Here is a 17,098-nt window from a genome sequence, read left to right as displayed (position 1 = left end):
GGAGTTTACCTGCCAGAACAGGCACATCAGCAGTCCTGCCACTGACCCCTCAGGTCCTGTCCCTGAGGGAATTGCTCATCTCAGAGGTGACAATCCAGGGGGAAGAACTGGAGGACAGAGCAGGTCCTTTACTCTAGACACTCTTTGAGATGCTGATGTGAAACATGAAGAGTTCAACTTGAAATTCTCCTCCGTTCATCAGGGACACACAGCACAATAAAATTCCCAGGACACACTGTAGCCATCAGTCAGGGTTAGTCTTGCTTAGGGATTGTTTGCCAGAGTGGGAGTTTGAAACTGAAGCTGTCACCATCCAGATGAGTTCCCTCTCTGCTGCTCTAGGTTGGGCTTCTCTCCCCATGCCCCTCCTTCTCAAAACTGGGAGAGAGAGGGAAATGTAAATTAGTACCAAAGAAGGCAAAACCAGTATTTTAGAGGCAATGAAAGTAAGTGACTGCAAATGCAGAAATACAAATGAAAGACTACTGTTGGGAAAAAAATTATTCTCAGCTTAGAATTGGTAATGATAATACAGCTTTTCTACCCAGATGGGCAGCACCATAGGCTGTGGCTTTCAGCAACCATTCTGTTAACACAAAGAGAAACAGCACTCCATGTTGACTCATTCCTTACTCCACTTTCTGGCTTTAGTGAATTCCTTTCCCCTCACAGTACAGGGAGCACACACCTCTGTGCTGATGTCTGTTCACACCTGCTTCTTAAGGGGGTGTTGGATCAATGTCATGTTGTTGCTTGGAATTGGCAGCCATGGGTCACCTTGATCTAGTGCTTAGTTTGGGGTAGGAAATGCTCCTTTGTTTGGTTTTCAACGTATTTGTTACAAAATATAATAATTACAGAAGTTCCCTACCTTATCACAGGGTTCAGTTTTAATTTTGATACTGAAACATTGCCCCTGGGTTTGCTGCCTTTTCAAATCAAGAATTGTAAGTAATCTTTCTCTTGGGAAAACTGTAAGAGATTGTATAAGAGATTTGACTTAAAGGTTTGGGTTTTTTTCACATTTTTTCTTAGTACTACAATGACTATGGAGATATCATTAAGGAAACCCTGAGCAAAACCAGGCAAATTGATAAGATCCAGTGTGCAAAGACACTTATTCTCAGTTTGCAACAGGTAAGAGCATTGATTTTTTTTTTTTGTTAGAAAAGCCTCAATGCAAAAAAGCCCTGGCCAGGATTTCCTCTGATGCACTTTACAGGGAAGCTGAAATGCTGCACTTCCTTAGGACATTTTCTTCATTTTCCTGCTCCCCAGTTCAGGTTGTCATTGCTCCTTTGTCTCAGTAATTTCTGTTTCCACAGATCCACACTGGCAAAGTTTGGGCAGATAAAAATGGAAGGGAGGGAGAGAAGAGCCTTGGAGCAGTTTGGTCCAAACTGATTAATGGTTTTTATTTATTGATCCCGAGTCAACGAGAAGAATTAGGATGGCTTTTTCTTCTTAGCATTTGCTGAAGTAAATCTTCCTTATACTTTGTCTAAATACTGATGATTTTTTCAGATTTCAAGCTAATTAAGTCTTCCAATACTGTTAGACATGTTTTTTCCTGGAAAAATTTGCTTTACATCAACCATAAATTACTGCCTGGTGATGAAATCTGTCAGCCAACAGCACAAAGTGCACTAAATACCACTTAGGCCCTTGAAGTACCAGCTTATAGCCATTGCACAGAGAAATTAATTCTACTAATTGGATGCTCTCAAATGAGCTGGACCTCCCAAAACTCCTTCCTAAGGGATTTCCTGTAGCAATTGGAAAGCTGAGAGAGATCTGTGCAAGCCTGAGAAAAACAGATGCACCTCAGAAGAATCAGGGAGTGTCAAACAGCCCCTGTCTGTAGAACTTGGAGAGGAGGAAGCAGGTGCCACAGATCAGTCAGGCTGACAAAACTCAGTGAAAAAAGTAATGAGAGGAGCTCTCTGCAAGTGCCTCAGTGATAGGTAGCAGCCAGTGTGGATTTGTCAAGGAGGAATCCTGTCAAGCTGCTGTCATTAATTACATGGTAACAGAGCTCGTGGAGATGAGAGGAGCAGTTGCTGTAATGCAGCCTGATTTGATATTGTCACTGGGACTGTCTGCCAGGATACTCTCAGCAATCAGTGAGAGACATGGGGTGTAAATGGCAGTGCCAGGAGAGGTGGAACTGGCTGGAAAAGCACTGAGCACTTCAGTACTGTGCTGCGAGAGCCTTGGAGGCAGCAGTGCTGGGCTAACAGGCACTTGAGGCTACAGTGGAGGAGTTGCAGTTTTGATCCCCAAATTCAAAGCACCACCTCATCTGATGGGTAATGGAGATGCTTAAGAGAACAGCATGAGAATGCAGGACCTTCTTGATGAGTTGGGAGAAGGATAGAGGGAATTCAGGGAAGGTGGGTGCAGAATTCCACCAGAATAACTCCACACAAGATGAGGGGCAGGTGGCAAACAGCAGAGGGACAGAAATTCTGGCAAGTGACAGAGACTCTGTCATGTCTCAGTGCAAAAAGTCATTGCAGAGGCCATTCTCAGATGGAGCAGGTTTAGAACTCAAGTCTTTCCCAATAAAAGTGTTTCCCAGCTCACAGATGTCAACCTCTGAACTCTCTCTGCAGCTGTTCAATGAGCTTGTTCAGGAGCAAGGTCCCAACCTGGACAGGACATCTGCCCACGTCAGTGGCATTAAAGAGCTGGCCCGGAGGTTTGCCCTCACTTTTGGCTTGGATCAGATCAAGACAAGAGAGGCTGTGGCCACACTACACAAGTGAGTGGTGGTAAATAAAACTAGATTTTTATACTACTTCAGATTAAAACTCTTGTTTGGCATTCCCTTTCTAAAAGTACATAATCTCAACAGTCCATGGAATAATTATGTATTTTTTTCTGCTTTAAGTGGAGAGGTCTACATGTAGGTAGAAAGGAAACAAGCTAGTTGCTACCTAATTATTTCTTGGAATTTATTGGCATGGCTGTGTTTGTTTACAAAAGGTGGATTGTGTCTAAAAACTGAGGATGGTTCTGCTAAATTTAAATTATGACTTTGCCATGCCATAAAAAAGTTAGTCCTTGAGACCAAGATCAGGATGCACCAGATACTGTTCTCAGCCAGGCAGGAGCCAGGGGACGCTGGTGCCTTGCTGGGTGAGGGAAGGGAGGGACAGTGTTCTCTGTAGTCACACATGACAGCAGGACTGACTGTCCCTGCTCTGGGGACTCATTCTCTGCTCTGGCTGCAGAGGTTGGCTCCTGTTTGATCTGACACATTCCATGGAGCTCCTGCCCCTGGGCTGTACCTTCCCAGTTCTCACACTGGGCAAGGAGCCTCTTACAGGGACTGGCCATGTGCTTATCTGAGGGGGCCCTCACAAATCCACAAGGAACTCTGCATTCCCCTTTATCCAAAAGCAGCTGTTTGCTGGTAATGGGGGATTACCTTGTGATGGGATCTGAGGATAAAAACAGTTTCATCACAGCTCAGATTTGGGGCAACTTGTTTGGTTTCTGGTTTTTTTGTTTGCTTTTTGTTTTTTGGGGGTCTTTTGGTTGTTTTTTGTTGCAAATGTCTGAACATGTTAATATTTCTGTACTGTAGAGATGGCATAGAGTTTGCCTTCAAATACCAGAATCAGAAAGGACAAGACTATCCACCTCCTAACCTTGCTTTCCTGGAAGTGCTTAGTGAATTTTCTTCTAAGCTCCTGCGACAGGACAAAAAGACTGTGTAAGTAATGTTGTGTTTTCTTCCCCGGGCTCTGTTAATCCCTGCAGTGTGGGTTTCAGTTCTCTGCTTTGAGGTTTCTACAGTCTAACCAGGGCTGCAGAAAGTCCCCAGGAGATGTTTCACGTACACAATTACTCATCCTTTTATGTTTTAAAGTAATAAAAATAAACGGGAAAAGAAAAATCAGACCCACTAATGAAGTGAGTTTGACACCTCCCAAAACAACGTTGTTTAAAATTTCTTATGGGGTATTGAAAATAGAAAGTCCTTTTTTAGGATAGAAGAAATTAAACATTAGCAATGCAGGAGATTTACAGGTTGTCACCACTGCAGCAACAGCTGTTTCTGTTGTATAGTTACATAAATTGTAAACCTATATTTGTTGTTTCTTTTATATACTGGAAGAGGACTCCAGTCAAACATCAGCCAAGCTGATGTTTTGTTCCTTCACCTTCCATGTTGCCATTTAAATTCTTTCTCAAAGGTTCCCCTGCCCACATACACAACCAGTCCTGCTCCTGCAGAACTGTAAGGATTGCTGTGGTGGAATATCTGTACCTGAGCTATTGACTGAATCTGATGATCATGAAAAGAAATAGGTCCTTTAGGGGCTGATTTAGCTGATTTGTGCCAGACTGCTGTGTTGGGATGAGTTCAGCCCTGACTCAGACCCCACAGGCTGTGGTGACCATGAGAAGGGTCAGCACAACTTGCTGACATGTAAGGATTCTGTGGAGGTGGCTCCACTCCTGCCCAGAGTGCTCCACTGACAGGAAAGGACTGGGATGCTGGGTTTGCCCTTTTCTGTAGCTCCTCCAATCCATAGGGACCTCTCCCCTGCCACAGGGACTGCCTGTGTGCAGGAAGGTCCATGACCACCATCTGCTGGAGAAGTCCCATGTTCAGGATCACTTCCCTCCCTCCTTGCCCAGAAGCCCTCCCCAAACTCAGCTATGGACTCCTGTCTGCAGCCAGAAGTGTTCTGGAGCCTCAGTGTCAGGAACACGAGGCTGCCCAGGTTCTCCAAGCCAAGAATCATCCACCCGAGAGCCTGCAGGTGTCCGGGTGTCCTGGCAGGCTCCAGCACTCGCTGCTGTTCCACAGGGCCTCTGCTTCCTTCTGCTGGGCTGCTGCATTTTTTCTCTTGGGCTAGAAAAGGGAGAGGCCTCCAGTTTGGGAGTGAAGCAGCAACACTGATTTAATTTCGTTTTCCCAGCCTATTAATCTGGCTACTCATTTTATGAGTAACCTTCAGAACTGGTGATAGCCATTTATGGATTTATTAAAATCTATGGATTTCACATAAAGCTGTTCATGTAAGGTGCCAGACTCATACAGCTGAAGAAAAAATTTTACTAACGCTCTGTTACAAACTCATTAAGGCAGATACAGGCAGGGAAATCCTGAGGAACTAATGTAGGACAGAATAGAGGAGATTGTCCTTGGAGGCACTTATTTCCATTTCTTTCTCTCAAAGACACAGTTGGCTTAGACTGGACACACTGACTGGTGGGTGTCAGGTGAGGCAGAGCCTCAGTATGGTGTTCTCACTTCTGGAAATTCAGAGTTGGTATGAACTGCCAGTGTGAAGCTCCCCCAAAATGCTGAGCAGAAAATGTCTCAAGTTTGGCATTCAGGCAGTAAAGAACTCCCAGTGGTGTCATTTTTCTTTTTCACAATTTGGCCATAAACATGCAATCTGGTTCTATAAATACAAACTGGAGGCAGAAAAACTTCTTACTTTCCAAGACTCTCTGCAGATAGATTCTCTAAAGCCATGAAGCACTCAAATGGCATGGTTGGGTACCACAAAATAGAGAATACACAAAGAATTTCCCATTACTGCCTGGTTTGGGAGTTAATACACACATGAAAAAAGGAAGGAAAGGAATTGACAATATTCAGTAAAACAGTAGACAGGAACCTGCTGTTTCTTGAACAAAGTTACACCATTCATTGAATCAAAACCCTGATGTGATTGTTACCCTCACGTGAGCAGTGTGGCTGCTGGGCTGTGTAACAACTCCAAGCTGCCATGAGCCATCAGAGGAAACCCCTGCCTTCCCATGTGGAATGTGTGGAGTTGACTCCCACTGCTGGCAGCCTGGCAAGGTGGTATTAAAGGAAATTGTGACTGAGGGGTGCAGGAAGTAATGCTAAAGTACCTGAGTTCTTTTATGAAGCTTCTGAATGTTTGGCTCTGTAGCCTGAAAGTCATTAGAATCACATTTATGTAGATTTGCATGTTCATTTTAAAGATTACTTCTAATTCCATAATTAAATAATCAATGGAAAAAGAAAACAGTTCCTATGCCCTCCAAACCAGGAAGGAGTTTTTGGTTCCTCCTTTCAGTTAACACATCTGCACTGGGCTTCTCATGGCAGTGGATCAGGACTTCACATGTTTTATGGAAAAATAAAAGCCTACATTTGACCAACCCATCTCTCTTGTTCCAGGATGCCAAAGGACATCCTGCATCCTTGCAGCAGTGGCTCTGATGCAGCCTGGCTCCCGACACAGTGGCCATATCCGGGTGTCTGTGGGGAGATTGCTGCACCTCTGTACCCCCTGTGTTTCCTTTCCAGGCACACCTACTTGGAGAAGTTCCTGACAGAGCAGATGATGGAGAGAAGAGAGGACGTTTGGCTGCCGCTGATCTCGTACCGGAACTCGCTGGTGACGGGCGGCGAGGATGACAGGATGTCAGTGAACAGCGGCAGCAGCAGCAGCAAGGCCTCCTCCGTGAGGAACAAGAAGGGCCGACCCCCCCTGCACAAAAAGAGAGTGGAAGGTTCGTGAGGGGCAGGGCTTTGGCATTCTGGACACTCAGGAGAGGGGGGTTTACGGTTCATGCAGAAATACGTGATACATTGTGGATGTGTCAGAACCGAGGCATCTGTTCTGCAGGTTCTGGCAGGCCTGGGAGTGTCTTTAGGGGAAATACCACCACAGCTCCCTGTTCTTCTTTGTCTTGACCAAAATTGGCAATCAGAACGGTTAAAAGCTTCCACTGCTGGTGGAAGAGGTGTTTGTGAAGTCACCTGCTCTTTCTCACTCCTGCACTGCTGGGTTTCTGCCTATGGATCCCTCTGGGGAGTTGTTAATTCTCAGGGATTTGGAGCAGATTCCAGGCAGAAATTCTGATAACAGATCTGTGTTGTTGCAGGGCCATTGGGGAACACTAAAAAGACACTATTTTTGTTTAAAATAGTTCTGATGTCTAGTGTTGTCTGCATTTACTCTTTCTGGGACCTCAGATGTGTTCATGAGGAATCTGGCTGTGATAGCAAATCTCTTACAAGGCTGCATCTGTTCCTGGTCAATCTGTGTGATGTAACGTGGACTTTTGTGAATACTGATTTGTTGTTCCACTCTATACAGTAGATGTAAGTGGGATCTTAAACCTCAGGGCTTTTTCAAGGTATCTATGACAGTAACCCCTCAGTAAGGAATCAAGTGCCTATTTGCCTGAATACAGCAATTTCCCAAAATATTCCTCCAAAGTTTTCCCATACAGCCTGGTCCATTCTCCACTGCAGCTCGTGTTGTGCAGTCCCTGCACCAAGTCCTGTGGTTTCTCACAGCCAACCTCCAGTGTAGGTACATAAAATAACTGGCTCCTTTCTTCAGGCACTGTTTTTCTTCTTTCAGGATGCCAAGATTTTCACAAAATTCAGCAACTGAGGTTTTCTTTCTTCTTGTTGCCATTTTCATTTTCATTCTATTCTACTGTATTATATATATGTATATATATATATTTAACCCTGGGAGGTGTAGTAGCATCTTTGTGTCCCAGTAAGGCAAATCTCAGGCTTAAGATGTAGTTTCCAGGCTTTGCTTACCTCCTACTCTTTTGTGTCACCCTCTTTCAGTGATCAGTAGAAAGGTGAATTGATTTCCAACACTTTCCATCTGAGAATCTCTTTTTTTTGTTTCTTTAATTTCCACTCAAAAGTATCTAGAACAGGAGAAAGGTCACTACAGAAATTACTGTGGCATCAAAGAACCATATCCAGTCCCCTCTGGTTCCTTTCTCACCTAAATCCAGCACAGACTGGGTTGGAGAACATTCCCTGTTGCTTCTGAGAGGAAATGTGCTCTGTGACACATGGCCTTAAGAAAATCAATAGGTTTTTAAAAAATAATCCCTAACATAAAAGTGCTTCAAAGGTAGATTTGAGAATAAATAGGCAGCTTTTAAGATAACATTTATGCCTAAAGGGTAGGAAAAGGCAACAGAAGAATGAACAGATCCATGGAGATCCCCATCTATTTCTCTCACCTCACATTTCCTGTTAGTAAATCTGTGATCTTGTCATCTCTTGTCTTTCACTCCACGAACTGAATTTTTTTCTATGTGTCTCTGGCTGCAGGCTTCCTGCTCAAACCCATTCTCAAGTCCTCCCTCTTCCCTCCTCTCTGCTTTGTTCCCTTCCCAACATAAGCACAGGATCCCAGCTGGACCTTCAGTCATCTTTATCTCATTTTTATCACTGAGTAAAGTGTCCCTTCCCTGCTCCACTCCAGTGGTTCTGACAATTCTAAAGATCTGGACTGACCAGATTTCGGGGTACTTAAAAATAACCTTGTCTTGGTTGCTGTAGGTGCATGAGATTACCAGTCTCCAATTATAAACCCAGGAATTGGGAGTTAATTGGTTGTTTATGTTGAAGATAGCCAGCAGCTGAGGCTGTGCTGCAGTATGACTTTGTTTGCAATGGAGTTTGTGTGTGTTCCCTTTAAATTGTTGTTATTGCTGGGAATAGAGTAGTAATATTTAAAAGAACAGAATCTAAAATTAGAACTTAAAATCTTATCATTCCAAGCATTTATCCAGGTGATCCCTTAGTGCACACTTGTTTGAATGCTGCCCTGCATGTGGTCAGAAATTAGCAGTGATTTCAGTGTTCTCTCTCTAGATGAGAGCCTGGAAGGCTCCTGGCTGAGCAGGAATGAGAACATCCATACTCCAGGGACACTGCAGACACCTCAGCTCACCTCCACTGTCCTGAGAGAGAACACCAGACAAATGGGAGAGCAGATCCAGGAGCACGAGTCGGAGCAAGGATCTGAACAGGATTTTTTACACAAGTAAGTGTTGGAATTTCAGCATCAAATACAGTCAGCCAGGCAAAGGAATTTTTTGTGGCTTATAGTGAAGTCTTAGCCTGTGGCTCCAGAGATGCCAGAGTGTTGATTTGCAAAGCCACCTGGAAATGTCTTGACTACAGCTCAGCAATACTTGGATTATCTTCAGGTCCCAGAAAAATATGTTGTAATGAAATAATAGTAGAAATTCCTCATGTTAAAATTATCTCATAGCATAGCCATGCAGTTCTGGTTAAATCCTCCTAGTGCTTGTGTCCCAGGCTGGGTGGAACTGTTTCTTTGGAAGACCTGCAGATACTCTCTTTTCTTTCCCCCTGCCTGATATCAGATAAGGTTCTCCAGACACCCTGTTTTTTTCTAAATTTCCAGCTGCTGAGCTAGTAATTCCTGATTTGGGGTAACTGCCCTAAATTATATGTTCTTTTTGTCCCTTTGCTCACATTTCATCACCTCCGTTTGGAGGGCAAACATTGGTTCTTTTCTGTCAGTGGTTGTGTGGCTGTGGGTGTTGCCAGCAGGTGCTGCCAGGATGCAGCAGGTGAGAGTGACCCTGGCTGGACACAGCAGCACAGCCCAGGCAGAGCCCAGGTCACATCTTCCCAGAGCATCTTTCCTCCTTGATCCCACAGCTAGGGAGGGCTGTGCTCATGGCTGCTGTTTTCCCGTGGGTTATCCCAGTTTATCCTGTCAGTCTTATTAGGGTACAAGGGTGCATAGTACAATAAAACCTGGTGCTGCTCCAGAAAAGCTGCACAGAGTTTGCTGCTGTTTCTTTGTGCTGCATCACACAAATTGAAGCAGAGGCAGTGCTGGTTGGTGGCATCAGCAGTGCAGTCTGGAAGGTATTTACACATTGATGAAGTACTGGCCCTTAAGTTGATCAGGGTATTTGTGTAAAAACCATTTGTTTTTCATGTTGTGTGACATTTTTGTCAGTTACAAATTTGGATGCATTCTTGCTTATATTTTGGCTCATCTGACACAGTGAAGTACTATTTAATAATAACAAACTTTAGAGATGCTCTCACTCCAGTTGCCTGCCCCTAAGGAAGGAGCAGTGGCAGTGTTTCCATACCTGCTTTTATTGCAACACTTAATTGATTTTTTTGTGCACATACAGTGAGAGAGACTGTGGAAGAGAATCCAGAAGATCTGTACAATGATGGATGAGATTTAATTATCCTAATCTGAAGCATGGCCAGATACAGAACTTGGGAGATAGAAACTGGCCCAGAATAGGCAGCTCAGAACTGTTACTGATGTTGGTCCTAACTTACTCCCTGTGTGTCAGTCCCCAGATGCAGATCTCGTGGCTGGGCCAGCAGAAGCTGGAGGATCTCAATCGGAAGGACAGGACAGGAATGAACTACATGAAAGGCAGAAGTGGCGTAAGGCACGCAGTGTAAGTGCTCACAGCCTGCTGCCCTCAGCAGGACACCACAGTGATTTAAATGTTACCTTTCCTGCTGGTTGCCAGTCCCTTCTGTGCCATTTCACCCTTGTGGAGAAGGCAGAGGGACTGTTTGTAGTGCTGGGATGGATCCAGCCCAGCACTGCCATTCTCTGACTGTGGCCAGACACCAGACTCAGTGACAGGGTGCAGTTCCCCGTTCCTCTGTCCCAGCCTTCAGTTGTTTCCATGTCAGAGGGGTTCCATGATTTGTGTGCTGTGTCATTCCCTCTGAGCTCTTCCCACCACCTGTTCCTGTGTCTGCACCCTCCATCCTTTTTTCCCAAGGTGTCTCCCTGTGCAGTAATGGAGGGAACACACGTGGGTGAACACTGGTGCACCACATGCTCTGTGCTGATCCCACCGAGTCCTTCAGCACAGGGGCTGGAATCTTCACAGTCTTTGGAACTGGGCTTGAAGGCACTGCTGGAGTCCCAGGGCTTTACCAGTGATCCTGGCAAACAGTGTCACTCCTCCTTGGTAAAAGGGCAGGCAAACACAAGAGGAGTTACTGCCCTGTTCTTGTTGAGCACAACTTGAATTATGGTCAAGGTGCTGTCAGTGGGACTTGCTGCTTTGGCTTGGACCAGGGCTTGGGGAGGAAAGTTTACCTGCAATTTGCCTCCTGTTGATATTCCAGAGAGCCTGTTGGCTTTACCTTCAGCATTAGGATTTGAGTGAAGGCATTAAATGATAGGACTTGAGCATCCTTTTTAATTACAGAGATCAGGGCTGGGAAGTTTTTCTGCCTGGAAATGACTCTGTCTTTGTTTCATCAGACGAGGTCTAATGGAAGATGACGCTGAGCCCATCTTTGAAGATGTAATGATGTCCTCACGAGGCCAGCTAGAGGACATGAATGAAGAATTTGAGGACACAATGGTCATTGATCTGGTCAGTAAATCTTTTCAATGGCAAGTTTAAAACAGTTGAAAACGAATTTAAAAGCAATTTTAGAAGTGTAAACAAAAATTTCCAAAATTTTGAGCCTGGCCTCCAGTTGTCTTAATGTTAGAGTGGACATGATGTGAGCACCTCCCAGAGCCTCCAGCTGCAGGCTCGAGCCCAGTGGCTTTGTTCCAGAGCCACAAGGAGCATTGCTTAGTGCTCCTTCTCCCTGAGACTGTGTCCTTGGGCAGCTGCAGGCAGCAGCACCATCACACACCTGGGACTTGTAGCCCACAAGGATCAGCTTATGAGTTACAGGCTGTGCTAACATGGCTCTATGCAGCCATAATGTTCAGACTGGCACAGCCAAAGGGTCCCCTCTTTCCCTTTCCTGGTCAATTTGGTTTTCAGGAGGTGGATCCTTACTCGAGGTCTCAGTAGGTCCCAGCCAGAGTCCTGCTGGCACAGTAGGAGGGAGCACAGGCACTGGTGTGTGGGTGGGAGTTCCTTAAGAATTGCTCCCAACCAGGTCCCATTATCAATGGCAGGCTCAGTCCCTTCCAGTACTGCACTGACTACTGGGAGAAGTTCCTTGCAGCACTTAAAACCTTACCTGGCCTCTTTTCTGGAATGACTGTTCCCCTGTAAAATGGGATAAAGGAGCAGTTTAGTTTACACACCTCACCATTTTTATGCCTTTCTGTTTCTCCTTTCCCATCCAAACAACAAGCCCTAGGTTATATTAGGACTGAGCTATAGTCCAATAAGTACTTACTTATCAAGTACGTAACATCCAAGGCAAGGAAAGGAAGGAATTGATCAAGCCAGCGAGGCTCACATTTACTCTTGTGCTCCTGGGGAAGGAAATCACCAAGGGTTTAAGCCTCAGAAATATTTCAATATCTTCAGCACCCTTTTTTTGATAAATCCATTTTTTACCGTATCAGAGCTCAAGTTTCACTATGAACTTAAAGCACAAAGACATTTATGTCAGAAAGAACCTTGGTTAAGTCCTTAACTATGAGCACAGAGTTAGAATTAGAATCCATCAGCTTTTACCCCTTTCTTTCAATAACAAAGAACTGAGGGAGTGCTGTACTGTATCAGGCCCACCTTTGGGCCGGAGGTTGTGTGGCACTGGAGGGAAGGTGAGGGGCAGGCACAGGTGGCCCTGTGGCCAGCAGGGCTCCCTGTGCCCCGTGCTGTTCCAACTCCCGTGTGTTGCAGCCGCCGTCGCGGAACCGGCGGGAGCGCGCGGAGCTGCGGCCGGATTTCTTCGACTCGGCGGCGATCATCGAGGACGATTCAGTAAGGCCTGGCTCGCTGTGCTTGCTTGGAGCTCTGCTCTTGTCCCGCCCCGTGTAACCGCTGTCTTTTCCCCCTTTTTCCAGGGATTTGGCATGCCCATGTTCTGAAGTCTGGCGAAGACCTTTTACAAACTTGGAACTCTATTGTTTAGAGCTAGAGGCCTATATACTGTGATAGCTTGTATGAAAACCACATTTTTGATGTGATACGGTTTGATTTTTAACCAAATGATTGAGGTCAACCCCTTGGTGTAGTGACGGAGAGAAGAGGAGCTTCTTAATGACACACGGGAATGTTGGCCAATCCAGTCACCTCAGAAGGGCTGACCTAAAAAATCATTTGTATCCCTGTTCTTGACTGTCCTAATACGGATTTTTTTTTTTCTGGATGAGGAGGAAGTTTTAAATTGTTAAGACAGCTGTCAAAATAAACACTGTTCTACATATGTTTTCTGAAAACAACATTGAGTGAAAACAGAACTTTTTAACTTTATTTTTCTGCTGTACAATTTAAAACAGTTTTAACATTTGCCTTTTTATGTTTTCAAAGCTAGCCATTTTTATTAAACCTATGCCTATCAGCCACTGACTAGCAAGGCTGCTGTAAGCAGGTCGTTCTGGCTACGGAAAAGTGTTTTGGAACACACTGGATTTGATTAACATTATGGTACGCTTATGTCCTCTCATAGGCATGGAGAAAAACACTCTCAGAGAAGAGGTTAGAATTCTAATGACGTGCATCTCTGCCAAAAAATTTCAGATTCTGATATGATAAACCCAGATTTTATACTCTTGAGAAGATTTATTTTTATTTATAATGGGACATAAAGTAAGAGATGTCCATGAAGCCACTTTTCCAACAGATGCTGTGTAACATTCATTTTATATAGCACATGGGGACACAAAAACAGTAAATTTTCTATTGGTACTTGCTCTGTGCATTTTTAGCAACTTATACCAGCAAATAAAGTATTCTCAGTAAAACACACAAACGGTTCTCAAGTAATCACTTTGCTGTTTTTACTACCTACTTCAAGCCTGCCAACACAAGGTACATAAACAGCAACTTTCCTATTAAAAAAAAAACTAGTTCAAGGGTGGGGGAAAGGATCACTTTAGCATACTAAAAGTAATTTTAACTGTACCATAAAACAGAGTCTACTTTCCATGCCGTAAATACCCTTTTTCGCTATTTTTGTAAATTAATTTTGCCAGTTAGAAGTACTGTATGTGCTGCATAGAAATTTGTGCTTAGATGGTGAAGTTCTTAAGCTTACAATGGAATACAGCTACATTTTCAGTGTTAACTGTGCATATTGAGAGTAATTCTTTGGAAAAAAATATGATTTTTCAAAAAAGTTAAAAACATGAAAAAAAATTCCAGAAAACCCCAAAACATTCTCAGCCAATTCATTGTACTAAGATATTTTTCAATGTCTTCAATAATTTGGAATTTCATTATGCTTCAATTTTATGACTCGATGTAGTAGCTGCTCCTTACCCAGCCTGGGCTGGCACCAGCAGTGCTGGCCCTCCACAGCTCCAGATCTCCAACAATTGGACCCAAAATGTTCATCTTTCTGCACTCAGCAGCAGTTGAGATACAAAGCAGACTGACCCACTTGGAGCACAGCAGTTTCAGAGGTGCTTTAGTTTTAGCAACTGCAGCATAATCATGGAGCTTTTTTCTGTTTCAAGCTTACTGGACACCAGCCCAACCCCTCAGTGCCCAGCGTGGGCAGGGAAAGAGCCCAAATTCACCCAGCCCAGCACCTCACCCAGCTGAGCTTGGCTCTCACAACACGTGCAGTTCTCAGACACGGTTGCCAAAAATGTTTGACCAGGTAATTCAGCCATTCCTTAGGGTGGGTTGGGGATGTATTGATCCCCAGAAGTAGCTGGAACTTTATAAACCCTGTTACCTCCCTCTGTGCACCCCCACGGCCTGGGGGCAGGAATGGCTGCAGGACCTGTCCCAGGATCACTCTGTGAGCATGGTGGCACAACAGATGCTGCCCAGTTTGAGTCAGAGTCTCAGACAAACCTTGTGCTTCACAGTCCTCTGTGTGGAAAACGGATTCCTAATTTAACATTGTAGAATACTGTATAACAAACATTTATTATCATGGTACCTGCAATGGGTCTCCAGTTCAGTTTGCAGTCAATAGGTTTTTGTATTATGAGTGTCTCCTTGATTGGTTTTGCTAGTAATTCTGTAAATTGTACATTTACAATATGAGGTTTTTTTTTTCCTTTTGTACAATTTAAAACTGATGCTTCACCTTTCATTTAATAAACTATTCAAAATCATGAGTATGATGAGCACCCTCTTCACTATAGTTTTCTTTTAAGTGCTTGTTTGCACCATCACATTTTGCTATCTGATTTAGTAGTAGGAATTCAAAGAATTATTAAAGGCAAAACTGACAGGTAGCTTTCATGTAGTCCAGGCTTCACAACCAGACCTGTACCCCACTTCCCTTACCCACTCAGCCTCAAGAGTGATGGAAATTCTCTGGGCTTCTTTCTCCCCTCCACCATGGTGTGGTTTGGTTGTGGGGGGTAGAGGGGTGGTTAATGTGAGATTGCTGTAAATCTGGGAAGGCCCCACACACCAGGTGCAAAAGCTGCACTGCCAGAACTTACAATTTCTTGAATTGCTACAAGGTTTGAGAAGAATTTCTCTCTTCTGCCCCATACGTCTGAAGTGACCTGGAGTCTGTGGGAAGAAGCTGCCACGGGAAAGGCTTGAAAGCTCTACCAGCCAGCTGGGCTAAATGAAGTTTCACAGATTCCTGAAACAAAATGTCCACGTTACTCCCGTGTCTCAGGGAGCAAGGTGCTGTTTTTGTCCAACCCATGAATGGTTTCATCTCTGTAATGCTAAAGAAAACTGACTGGTTTATCACCTGGCCCACTTCCTAAGGAAAAATCATTGGAGTCAGGAAGAGGAGCAAGATGCAGCAGCTGAGGCACAGGGATGATTCAAAGTCTCAACTACTCCCAAGACAGAGCCTGAAAGCTCAGTCTCCAACTGTTTGTAAGTTATGGGAACTCTAACTGCACTGAGGAACACAGTAAGTGACTTGTCTTGGTGCTAAGTTCAAGGGCTGCACAGTGTTGAAAGGATTTTATTTTGTACCTCTTGTTTTTTTTAGGTGACTGGACTTCAAGGAAATTCTCAGAAGCCTGGTCAGAGCAGCTTTCGATCCCTTTTCCAACGTCTTGATAGAGCAATTGCCTGTTTGGAAACTGAGAGGATCTAAAAGCCCAGTTCTTGTGCTGGCAAGGGATGGGAGAGAGGATGGAGTCTTTAGCAATACTGAGGTTAGGAAACAACTAACAAAGCTGTACTTTCCTGTTTATGACAAGTAGGTTTCTCATGGAGTGTCTCTTTCTGACTCTGGGCAGGCTGAAGAAGCTGTGTATGTATCCCTTCACCATCACAGCTTCAGCCTCTAAACCAGCTTTACCTTTGGAAAATTTTCTTGGAAAATTATAAACTCTTACAGTTTGCTCACAGTTAATTAAGAACTCCCACCATGGCCATGACACCCAACACAGTAACATTTCTATTTACCTTCCTCTGTTGCTGCAGCCAGCTCTGTTCCCTGGGACAGCACCAGGAGCCTTTTCCTGCTGAGGCACAGACATGTAGGATCATGCAGCTCCCCTGAATGTGCTGCAGCCAGCACAGCCATTGTATGTCTGCAACCTGAAGTGCTGCCTCCCATGCATCCAAAAACATGGGGAGCTGGGACTCCTACTTGAAATGCTCCTTTTATATTTTGCTTTTAGATGATGTTCAGCTGTTTCTTCTTCCCCCCTAGGTCGAGGCTCCAAGCTCCACAGCTCTACTCACTGCACTTTCCTGGGAAGAGAAGCTACCTGAGAGATGGCCTTTCTACCTCTCTCCTCCATGCTGGAGAGTGAGCAGCAGAAGCTGCAGTGCAGCTGGGAAGGCTCTGTCACACAACAAATGTGAGTTACTCAGAGCAGCCAGGTTACTGCAGCCCCTCCTGTGCCTGGCAGCTGGTGCAGCAGCACTGAATGTGACCATGGCTGTTTCTCACTGCCTTGGGGCTGGAGGAAGTTGCAGCTTCTACTGAGCAGGTGAGCACAGGCCCAGGGCTGATGAGAGTAACACCTCCTCAAGTGGTTCCTGGCCAGGCTGGCAAATAATCCCAGAGAAAGGCTGGAAGGGGTCTCTGGAGGTCTCTGTTCCAGCCTCTGCTGAAGGAGGAGGGTTTGCATGTCCCACCAAAACTGCCCTTTTTTGTCTACTGTCCTTAAGAGGGGGCTGGCTGTGCCCCCCCCTGTGCCACCCATCTCTGTCCTGGGGCTCTGAGATCCAGCTGCTGCAGCCAGCAGGGAAAAGCTGCCACAGGCCAGACTAACAGAGGAACAGAACAACTGAGTCCAGGATCAGCAGGGCCTGGTCTCCAGTGCACTGGAACCCAAGCTCACGATTTTCCTCTCAGAGTCGGTGCAGGAAGTGGAGTCAGACTCCAAGGTCTGTCACTAATGGATTACCCTTGAACTCCCCAGGGGTCCAACTTCCCAGCAGTGGGAGGTGGCTCAGCCCTGCCTGAGCCACCTCCAGGGCCTATGGAATGAGGGAG

General features: G+C 45.0%; 1 protein-coding gene and 1 long non-coding RNA gene across 5 annotated transcripts in view; one reads left to right on the top strand and one right to left on the bottom strand.

The window, feature by feature from the left end:
- STAG1 (STAG1 cohesin complex component) overlaps positions 1-14,798 on the top strand; it is a 164,337-nt gene extending 149,539 nt beyond the window's left edge. For all 4 annotated transcript variants that reach the window (XM_088170640.1, XM_088170639.1, XM_088170637.1 and 1 more), the window contains 9 exons: positions 1,036-1,137; positions 2,616-2,764; positions 3,593-3,721; positions 6,308-6,513; positions 8,642-8,813; positions 10,123-10,233; positions 11,061-11,175; positions 12,397-12,477; positions 12,561-14,798. In XM_088170640.1, coding sequence (XP_088026766.1) covers positions 1,036-1,137; positions 2,616-2,764; positions 3,593-3,721; positions 6,308-6,513; positions 8,642-8,813; positions 10,123-10,233; positions 11,061-11,175; positions 12,397-12,477; positions 12,561-12,584 — 1,089 coding nt within the window. In that variant the 3' untranslated portion in view covers positions 12,585-14,798. The remainder of the gene's footprint in view (positions 1-1,035; positions 1,138-2,615; positions 2,765-3,592; positions 3,722-6,307; positions 6,514-8,641; positions 8,814-10,122; positions 10,234-11,060; positions 11,176-12,396; positions 12,478-12,560) is intronic.
- On the bottom strand, positions 5,055-12,399 carry LOC148222558 (uncharacterized). The gene is made up of 2 exons (XR_015805646.1): positions 11,945-12,399; positions 5,055-11,811 (listed from the first exon to the last, which is right to left on the bottom strand). It is a non-coding gene; the product is annotated as an uncharacterized LOC148222558 (long non-coding RNA).
- Positions 14,799-17,098: the final 2,300 nt, after the last annotated feature.

The sequence above is a fragment of the Sturnus vulgaris genome, chromosome 10 (assembly GCF_052056855.1).
Source record: "Sturnus vulgaris isolate bStuVul1 chromosome 10, bStuVul1.hap1, whole genome shotgun sequence".
NCBI classification, from domain to species: domain Eukaryota; kingdom Metazoa; phylum Chordata; class Aves; order Passeriformes; family Sturnidae; genus Sturnus; species Sturnus vulgaris.
This window is presented reverse-complemented; position numbering and strand designations above follow the sequence as displayed.